At 40.1% G+C, this 11,065-nt stretch overlaps 1 protein-coding gene across 6 annotated transcripts in view; it reads left to right on the plus strand.

Moving 5' to 3' along the window:
- Window positions 1–11,065, plus strand: part of Enox1 (ecto-NOX disulfide-thiol exchanger 1) — a 661,835-nt gene that overhangs the window by 382,577 nt on the left and 268,193 nt on the right. Inside the window, exon 1 of one of the 6 annotated variants that reach the window (XM_004640279.2) lies at window positions 5,764–5,838. The exons of the other annotated variants lie outside the window; for them this stretch is intronic. Coding sequence (XP_004640336.2) covers window positions 5,781–5,838 — 58 coding nt within the window. The 5' untranslated portion in view covers window positions 5,764–5,780. Of the gene's footprint in view, window positions 1–5,763; window positions 5,839–11,065 lie in introns of those variants that run through there. 6 annotated transcript variants of the gene reach the window in all.

Here is an 11,065-nt window from a genome sequence, read left to right on the forward strand (position 1 = left end):
AAAAAAAAGAAATGATCTACATTGGGGTTCTTTACTATGAGATTTTAGGATTCTCAGATTAAAGGGAAAGTCTCAAAATCCTTGAGAAATCAAACAAGTCACATGTAAAAGATCAAGAATACAAATAGCATAAGACTTCTCAACTCCAAATCTGAACAGTCTGGGGAAAATCCTGTCTTACTTTGAATTCAATTGTAAGCTTCCCTAGTATGAGTTGAAGCAAGACATTTTGAGACACAGAAGTTCTCAAGAAATGAACCTTCCTTCTGCATTTTCTCAAGAAGCTAATAGTGAATGTTCTTTACTACCCACAAAAATGTGGATATAAATCAAAAAGGATCTGAGAAATGGGGACTCTACCACAGAAGAGGTACAGGTTATTTTGCAAGATGTTGTTGAAAAGAATCTCCTGAACAACAAATGGGCAGCTGTCGTGGAGAACAACTGCACCAGTCAGGAGGGGAGACACTTCCAGAGAAAGCAGATCTGATACATTAACTATTTGGTCCAAGTGTGTTAAAATGGTTTTAACAGAGGTTTGTAGTTCCTTTGGCCAGTTTAGAAATAATTATTACAAAGAAATAAGCAAAAAAAGAATCACAGTTGACACCAGTGAAAACAGGGTGTTGAACACAATAGAAAATATTCTCTTACATTGTTTGGCTCAAGAATGAGCAAGATTATGTTATAATGTAAACTGAGGACATTGTTTTAATCCAAAATTGGGCATCTGGAACAAGGGGGGTAGAAATCTTGTGGAGAGGTGGTAATGGTAGAAAAGCTTTAAATTTTTCTCATTTTGCAATATAATAAGACTTTGTCTTTAGATAACTACAAAAATTATAATTTAAGAAATACCAATAAACCCACAGAATTTAAATATGTAAAAACAAATATGAGTGTTAAAAGTTGAAAATGGAAGTCTCCCCTTGGGAGTGGAATACATTAGAACTGTTGGCAGTAAGTCTTTCTGTGTTATGCAGGATAATTTACCAAACTGAGAGCAGTTGGTAGGGCAGAATCCTTACCTGCATAGATGGTTACTCACTCTGGTAAATAAGTACCTTTCATAACAAAAGGAAAAAACAGAAAGTAGAAACAAGTGATTTTGTGATTTCTCTGAGAAGCAGAAAAGGGTGCTGGGGAGGGGTGGTTTTTATTATAGGCCTTATAATGCCATTTGCCTTTTAAAACTATAGTCATGTACTCTGTTGATAAAAATTGCTAGAATCAGACATAAAACTTATAAAACTGAAGTGTACAGCAATGGCCCCCACAAAATTCCCCATGTGCCTGTTCTATCCCTTGAATACTTCTCTACTTGTTTGTTTCTCAGTTCAATTATAGTATCCTCACCCTTCACTTAATTCTTATTGTATTGCCTTTTCCAACCCTCATGGCTTTGATTCACAGTTGTTTTTTTGCTTGTCCTATTTTTATGAAAATTCAGGAGGATGACAAGGCAGAAACTGTATTGCACTGCTGTTTGTTATTTTTTGGTACCTGGCAGAGTGCTGACAAATTGTAGGTACTGCCTCAGAAATTAAATGAATAAGCGAATCTATCATTAAATCTGAAATCTGTTTAGTCATATGGCCCCATCCTAAACATCTGTATCTACATAAATAAATATTATCAGAAAATAAAGATTCTTTTGTTTATGTTTTAAGGAAGCTGTGTGTTTTCCTAAGGAGAGAGATCATGCACAGAGCCCAGAGGGTAAACTGTTCTGGAAAAAATTTGGCTTATGCTTTCTTTGTGGGGAACATGGAAAATGTGTCAGTTTGAAGGCTGACATTTTCACTTGGCCATGTAGGATTTCAGGTACCCTGGTACTGGGGAAAATGATACATGCAAAGTGTCACCTAGACCTCCAGGTGGAGAAGCCCTAGGCATCACCTTGGATCTGGCGGAAAGCACCACCACCTGCCATGTGCCAGGAGGAGGAAAACTGTCTCCTGGGGGCCAGAACACTAGTATAAAAAAAGGAAAAGAAAGTTGAGAAATTCTTAATGATATAGCAAGGTCAACTAGATCTAAGGAGTAGCACAACAAGGGCTTGAATTTATATCTTTTCTCAGTGAGTTTAGGTCCTTTTCTGTTTAATCAGGCTTGTATACTACAAACCCATAGCTCTTCATAACCACGCAAATGATCACCTGATATCTCTAACAGGATTTCAAATGTCCGTTATGGAAATAATAAGATTCCCAGTACTTCTATTGTGTATTACAACGGTGGGTTAACATGGATCCTTTCAAAGAATGAGCTACATCTGTTACATCCTGGTATGGAGATCTTTTAGTGCATATGATTTAAGGAAAAAGAAGTATAGAATCAGGTGACCTCTTTCAACTGGGTGTGATGGTCTACACCTGTAATCCTAGCACACAGGAGGCTGAGGCAGGAGGATCTTTGGGAGTTTGAGACCAGCCTGAACCATATAACAAGACCCTGTTTGTTTGTTTGTTTGTTTGTTTAAAAAAACAACTCTTTTGTGGCTTTACTCAAATGCTATTTTTTCTGCCAGGCAAGTGCTTGCTCCACCAAGCTATATCACCAGCCCATCAATGCTGCCTTTTCTTAAATGCTGTGTTTCTAATTATAAAAATGCCCTCTTATCTCCTGGCTTGCTACATTAGCATTTATCCTTATATGATGCAGTATGTAATATACTTGTTCGTTTGTGATCTATATATCTTACTGTAATATAAAGTGCATGAGGGATTTTGTCTGTTTACTGCTTCTTCCCCAGGTCCTTGAGATGACTGAATGAATTTTCATGGGTTTTTTTTTCTTTGCATAGAATAGTTCTGGAAGGCTACACAAACCTAAAGTCATTATCTTTGAGCAGTAGAACTCTGGGAATAGGTGCACATCAAAGACAGCCTCTTGCTGTACATATCTTACCATGTACATGTATCAGTTTTTAAACCACTATTGCTATAAGGAATCCCATTGGAAGTGCTTTGGGACTGGCTTTGTTAAACTATCATTTATTTAATCACCCTTTTTAGTTGTGATCCTGAGATAATGAAGCTCATGCTGAATTTTCCTATTTGCTAGTAGTTACATTGTAAATGGGGCACTATTCGAGTCTCTGAACTTAATATTGTATGAATCCTTTGTCAGCAGAGACCTTTGTTTTCTATCAGAGTGAACATCTACACTTGTGTTTTGATGGAACAAAAGTGGATTTTTAGGCCAAAAACACTTAACATCTTCTAACATTCAGTTTGTGACCTGTGTCACTTGACTACTCTGAGTCTCCATGTCCTTATCTACACAACTAGAGTAAAATTCCCCATGAGTGAAGGGTGTTATTCAAAGTAAACAAGCACAAGCATGTATACTTAGTGCCTCTCAGTGGCTGGCTCGAGTCAGTTTAATAAACAATTCATCCTCCCTTGCAGAAGGGAGCAGACTCTTGGTACCATTTTATCACTGACTTTTCAGAGTGCAGGCCCAACTTCACCAGAAAGTTTACTGGAAATGCAGTCTCAACTTGTACCTGGTATAATGAATAAGAATCTGTGTTTTGCAAAATAATGTGTCAAAGTGATCCCTATGCTTGGTGAAGTTTTAAGAAATGGTTTTTAACTCTCTTACAGTGATATTTCAGACAGATGTATTAACCATGATAATTTAATTTTTGTATATGTGATGATGTTTTTAATATCATGGGGTCTTGAGAACTTGAGAACTTGAGGGATTGATGCTCCCAGGTTTAGCTAATTGCTAATGATAGCAAACAAGTTGCTGGTAAATTTGCCTATGGTATAAAAACCAGACAACTCCCTGGTCTTGCCCCTTTATTTCAGCCTCATGCCATCTAGAGCACTGTTTCTTACCCTAAGTCACCAGAGGGCCAAGTATTGGACAACTAGCAAGCACCCTATGCCTCCAGGCCTGCTTCAATTACTCAAGTCAGGCAATCCTACACCTGCTTTCTGGTCTTGCACATTCTTCCTCAGGGAAAGCACAATAAAGGCTCTTTCTATATTTTCTCCTCACCCCCTGTGCCCCTGACTAGACCTAGTACCTCTCCTATGTGGCACTGGATGAGTGATAGTTCCCCTCCCCTTGGAAACTGTAAGTAAAAACCTACAGTACCTCCTTAATAGCCATACACCTTCTGATCCATTGGCTGCATCATACATGAAGAAAATATAAATCCTGGCATGTTTTAAAATTAGGCTGATGTTTCACATTTTGGGTTGAACATTGCCTGCCACTCACCTTGCAAATTTAAAGTTCATTTGGAGCAGTATGAGGGTGCCCTGCAGAGTCAGATGTGCTGCTGGGATATATTAACAGGCTGAAACACAAGGAGAAAGTTTAACTACTTCATCAGCCTAAACTTACTTTTAAATAAACTTGATCAAAGATAAAAGGTTGTAAATCTGCTTAATGTAGTGTTACCACTTTGAATGCCAATAATACTCCTTAAGCACAAGCTTTGAACACTTCAGAAAACTTAGTACAAATGATTAAGACCTCTAAGATAATGGAACTATTTGAATTCAAAAACACAAACTTATTTACAGTATACTAAGGAAACAAATGCAAACCTGCCATCCACACCCATTCATTTTTCCCTTTGGCTTCTTAATGCAGTATATATGTTTCAGATAGAAATCACTCCTGACTATGACCAGCTGTTATGCTACCAAACAGCTTCCCTTTCAGTATTGCCACTTGTGTCTTCTATTTTGGAAAGAATCTTGATACCAGAAGCTGATTCTGAGGTTAAGGCAAGCAAATATTAAATGTACATAAAATAGACTTTCTCCCTAGGACAGGGGCCTGCAAGATAGCTCAGCGGTCTAAAGCACCTGCTTCAAGAAAAAATGATGGAGAGCAGCTATTTCAGAAACATTCCATATTTGCTGATACAGGGGTTTCTTCGTTATAAAAGTTGTTCTATAATTTTATTAAGAAATTGGGGCTGGAGAGATGGCTCAGTGGTCTAAAGCACCTACTTAGAACAAGCTTGGCAAAGCATTGGGGACCGCGGTTCAATCCCCCAGCACCACATGCCAGCCAGCCCGCCCCCTGGTGGGCTGAGCTGGCCACACACACATCTCTCTCTCTCTCTCTCTCTCTCTCTCTCTCTCTCTCTCTCTCTCAAATAAATAAAAAAAAAAATTTAAAAAAAAAAAAGAAATTAAAACATGGTTAGTGGCTTTAAATTAGAATTATTAGGAAGAGGAATTTTCCACAAATTGTTTTATCACCATCAGTTTTGTTCCCATAAAAAATAAACCCAATTATGACTACGAGAAGAAAACTCAGACTGCAGATACTAGGATTTTGCTCACTGTACTTGGCCCTATCAGATTCATCATTGCTACCCATATAAGAACAAAAATGTGACTTGTAACGTGCGAAATGACAACATTCTCTGAAAGCAGAGGCTTGTTTCTACTAGGTATTTTGTTTGATTGCTCCCTGACCCTTTTCCAAGAAACCTAATTTGCCCAGAGGAATCTGGCACTGGAAAAAGAGTGTTTGCATCTGCTTAGGGAAATGTGCGTGAAATAGTGACTTATTTGGAACTGAGAAGAGAATGGAATGAAATGGGTAGATGAGCCAGTTTGAGCAGGCAGAGAGCAACCTGGGCCTCCTAACTCTTATAAGAGAGACTCTCTGCAAACAGTTTGCTGGCTTTGGATTGGGACCTCCCATCTCCTTTCAACAATGTCTATAGACTCTGCACAATTCTGACTCCAAGAAATGCCCTAAGGCAAGCCATCTCCAATTCATCTTACACTTCTAAAATGGTGAGAATTTCAAGGTTCAGCCCTGCAGACACCATTGTAGGAACTGCTGTCCAAGGTACGTGCCTGTTTTAAACCCTCTCATGCCCCTTAGATGGCTGCACAAGGCTCGCTGATGGGGATGTGCAGAGTTACAGTGCTCTTGTGGCTGCCAGGAGAATTGATGAGTATGTTGATGCCTGGTGGCCCAAAGAGAGGGCTTGGCTCAGCTTCTCACGGACTCAACTTTCGAGTGGTCAAAAGTAGAGAGCTGCTGTCTCCTCTGGAAGAATGGAGAGCAAGTGAATGCATATGAGAAAGTGGAGCGCTGCCACTGCACGGCTCTTCTGCGCTGCTGTTTCTTCATTCTCCTGCTTTTTCTTTTTCTCCTGACTTTTCTGCCAGTGAAATACATGTATAGTTCATTTGTTTATAATCATAGCTTCAAGGCTTGTAACTCTGAACTGGCGAAGATGACAACAAGAAGGCTGCTGAAATAAAATGTAAACCCTGAAGTTAGGTTAATTTAGGTCTTAATCTTTCTCTGATGCTTAGTAAAGAAAGATATTTAAAAAAGAGAAAAGAAGCCGTTGATTACATTTAAATTGACAAGGTTAAGCACAGACAGTCCTTTATAGGTACAGTAGTAATGAGAGTTTACTTTTTAATTTAAATCTATCTTTGTACAATTAGCAACTTATTAAACGACCTTTCCTTCAAAGTCTGCAAGCAATTGCCTGTTCTCACTAATAAGAGAACATGTTTTACAAGGTTCACGTTGATTAATTGACAAATGCTGATAAAATCAAAGCAGTGTTAAAATATAGTACACCAGCTGCAGCATAAATTACATTTGCTCAATAATGTTTCAAATGGCTATATATTTATGGTGTACCTTTCAATAAATATTACTGTCTTAATTGAAACATCCATTGTGAAAATTTATCTCTGAGTAAATGTCAGAAAACCATAGCTAGGACCAAACATTTCTATATCTGTTTGTTATATTTAATTCATTTAAAATCATTGATTGCTACAATCGTTTTAAGAGTATATGCTATACATTTGGGAAAGCACAAATATATATTTAATATAACACTTTGAAAATCACGTTCTCTTAATTAGCCTTAGTATTCGCTGAATCTACGATGGCTTGTCAGCCTGCTCAGGGAACCCTAGGAACATTTTCTTGGGTGAGGTCCCAAGGTTAAAGAACACACATGTCTAAGATATAAGCAACAACAGCAGGCAGCATGGAACAGAGCAGAGAACATGAGCAAGAGCGAGAGCCACCTGCATCTTTATTGTATTGTTACTGTACAGGTTATCTCATGTTTACATTTTTACGTAGTACTGTAGCCTGCACATGTGTGTTTGCCTGTGCTACATCGTGGTTACATAACTGTATCCCACTGCACACCTGCCATAGACAAGCGAGGTCATGTCTTCTCTGTCCTTAGATGCCCCCGAGCTCTGAAGCAATCTTGAGTGGTTCCCCACACAGCTTCAATTACTGAAATGAATGAATAAAGAATGTTCTAAACAGGTAGCCTTACACTACTTACTGAGATCATTGCATTTTTAGCCCAATGCTGTCCAGCTATGATGGCAGCTCTAATGGCACCATGACAAGATCTATACCTGGCTGTTTCATGCTCAAGTGTGATTCTGTTGTGGGAGATACTTGGCTAGTGCCAGATTCCTATGAGTGAGTAGCCATCTACAGTCTTCAGTGTTGTGGTCCACACCTATGCAGTACAGTCCCACACTCTAGTGCCTCTAGAATACCATAGCATGTAGATTTAGGGATCCAACCAATCTCTTTCTCACTTTCAGTACTAAGGATTGAAATTATATCCTCATACATATATTATGCCCTCACACACAGACAAGTGTATACCACTGAACTACAACTCAAGTTCTTTTTATTTTTATCTTGAGACAGAATTCCATTAATTTGCCAAGGCTCACCTTGAACTTGCAATCCTCCTTTGTTGGTTTCTTGAGTATCTGGGTTATAGGTATACATCATTGTGCCTGGATAATCTCTTAATTTTATTTGAAATAGTTTCTTTGTCCTTAAGGAGCTTGTATTACTTGGTCCAATCTCTAAATATTTTGAATTTATTATTTAAAAAATATTTAATATTTCTACTAAGATTATTGTAGTTTACAGACCTGGAATAAGAGTGAGATTTGACCAGGGGGCTAACAGAGACCACCATGCTAACCCGTGGACAAGAGGGCACTGCCCTCAACATGGGCATGAAGATCATGGAGTGGGAAGATGAGGGTGTGAGACTCAGGAGATACAAGAAATTGGAGACAGGTGAGAACTGAGTGACTTTGGGGATATGGAGCACAGTCAAAGCAGATTATACCAGCACGCCACGGCTGAATGGTGGGCAGAAGATGAATGAGGCTAGTAAATGCTAGAAGTGCAAGTGATTGGCTAGAAGGTAATGACAGAAGGAGGGCCAGTGTTGGAGATCACAGAGAAACAACTAGTTAGAGATCAATGAAGGCTAACAAGCATGTGAGTTGTTAAAGCAACTTTTGACATACTCAAAGACAGGGAACTGCAGGGAGGGGCTCAACCAGCAAAGGACTCTAGGACTGAAAACAGAGAGTCCCTGGCCACTAAGAATTCAGGCTGCAGGAACCACAATGTGCATCCAGTATTCTAGAACAGAGAGTTGAGCAGGACTGGCAGAGTGGTGGAGAATTTCTGAGTTGGGGCTCTTTTTGTTCTCTCAGCCAGGACATTACTAAGACAGTGTCTGGCACGTAGTAGACTCTGCACAAATGTTCCACCAAATGGACCTGGCTTCTGAGAGGGAGGCAGGTTCTACAATGAGACAATTTTTATAGGGCCATATAAAATATTTAAGTTGTGTAACTCTTAATGTCAAAAAGAAAAAAAGCGTAGGAGAAGCACGCAAGGTGATTGATCCTGGCAGTAGTGTCTGCCTTGTCCTAGTAACTACATCAGTCTCTGCCCTTGATTTCTCTCTGTGAGGTGACAGGAAGTGAGGAAAAGAGGGCAAGGCTGGTGTGGACTTTAGAAAGTGCTCAGAGTATGTAGTCAGCTATTAGACAGAGATGTTGTTCTTGGAGAAGAAAACAGTGAAAAGTGGTGGGGGAATGATTCAAACCCGGTGAGGCTTACTTCTGGTAGTCTCAGGGAGGGGTCTTGCGGCTGGCCTTGCAAGGTCTCTGCTTATCTTCAGGGAGGAAGATGCTGCCCCTGACTTCCTTGCCCATCCTTAGGAGGCTTTTATGTTTGTGATGACAGCTGCCAGCAAAAATGACTGAAAGATTTTCCCGTAGAACCTTGATAAAATCATGTTACACTGGCATTGTCCATCACACATGAAAGTTGTGAAACATGGTCTTTTTTTAAAAAAAATCTTACTTTCTCTAATTGGGTCCATGGGAAATAATGGATCCCCTGGCTCGTGTATGCTTCCCACCTGCCTTCCAGAGGCTGAAGCCAGCGCAGCCTGCATTATCATTCCTCACTCTGTTCTCTTGGACCATGTTCCCTGTTTTGACACTAGATGGGGCATTGTTGTTATGACGGTGACTGTAAAAAACTAAATATACGAAATCCAAAGGAGGAAAACACTCTTTTTAGAATCAGAGAAAGTTGCAGCAGAAGACAGCTATGAATGATGTCTGAACCTTTATTTTCCATTTCCACCTGTAAAACTCTGAGTGAACACAGGTTCACTCAGAGTCAATAGCAGACCCAGAGCTGGAAGCCAGGACTCCACTCTGCTGATCCCAGCATAATCCTGTCCCTGCCTCAAGGCTGCACACCTGGGAGGAGCAAGTGCGGCAACCAGGGGCCAAAGGAGCCACCCTCTTTAATAAGGAGAACAGCAAGAGTTACCTCTTTAAGGGTGTCCTCCTAACTACATTCTTCCTACAACTTGCTCTACAGATAGGTTTCTTGAAAAGAAGTCAAGTTAGCAGAACTGAGGTACTTCATTTTTTTAAATCTCTCTCATTCCATGAACACACATCTTTTTTTCAAAATACCAATATGAGGGGCTGGGGAGATAGCTCAGCAGCATAAGCCCCTGCCTGGCAAGCATAAGGTCCAGAGTTCAGTCTCTGGTACAAAGCTTAAAAAGACTTCAACATACCAGGGACTCCCCACCTCTCCTTTCCCCTCTGTGGTTGTACCCAAGGGGTTTGTACTTACTCCCCCTTTCCCCCTGTGTAGCAGAAGAGGCACATAATGCAGACAAGAATTCTGCAGCCACTTCTCCCTCCACTCCCCATGCTGATGGGATGTAAGGGCTGAATGAAAAAGGGTCTGTCTGTCTTCTGCTGGCAGGTCCCAGGACAGGGCCCAAACCTTGGAGACTGTTCCTAGCAGATGCTCTTTCTTAAGAAGATTGCTGTAACTTACATCTTAAGCAGACTGAGAAGCATGAAGTGGCAGTGTGCTTCTCAGTGCAGTGGTCGCACGCCCTCCGCTCAGCGGCGCCTCTGGGTTCCATCACCATGGAGTTCTCCTTCTCTATGTCTGCCAGTGCATTGAAGTCCTCTCATTCTTACTGTATCCATTTTCCTAAACATCCAGAGTTTCTGGGAGAAGAACAGAGTAGTAAGAAAGAAATCATCTGGATTGAGATTTTTATTATATGTTACACATAGGAAAATTATTTTTTAAAGTAAAACACTTTTAAAAGTCTCATTTAAAGAAGCTGTCATGTGCAAGCAGATTTGTTTTCTTTACTTGGAATGCCTCTCCTCTGCTTGATCTTATGCCATTTACCCTTTAACGCTCAACTCACATGTTGCCTCCTCTGCTGCACTTCTGCTATCCCTATGCCCATGTCCCCTTCTAGAATTCTCATTCTGTATTTTGTGCTGCCAGAGTAGCTTATTCCACCAGTAGAGTGTCACATTTCTCACCAGTAATGCGTATCGCAGCCAGCTGTATAAAGAGAGTCTGCCAAAATTTGTATACATACTTCAGGAAAAGAAAGACTTGTAGAAATATTTTAATACTAAATTTATTAAGACTTCATAAGATTAATACCAGTTACCTTTGGCCTCTATAATTATAAGAGGTGCTCAAAGAAGTGGTCATTAGCTTCCCGACATTTATTAGTACAGCAAACTACTGGTTAGATAACTTGGTCATTGAGATTGCTGCATGTGCATTTTCAGTTTCTTCTCCTAGGGCTGGCAGTAACAGTGTAGTGTGTTCCTGTGAAATCTTCTAGGATCCTCCATGTGACGGTCATATCTGTTGGGGAAAAGATCCTTTTCTCTAAGTGAGAAGGAGA

Source organism: Octodon degus, unplaced genomic scaffold (assembly GCF_000260255.1).
Source record: "Octodon degus isolate 3935 unplaced genomic scaffold, OctDeg1.0 scaffold00122, whole genome shotgun sequence".
Lineage (NCBI taxonomy): Eukaryota > Metazoa > Chordata > Mammalia > Rodentia > Octodontidae > Octodon > Octodon degus.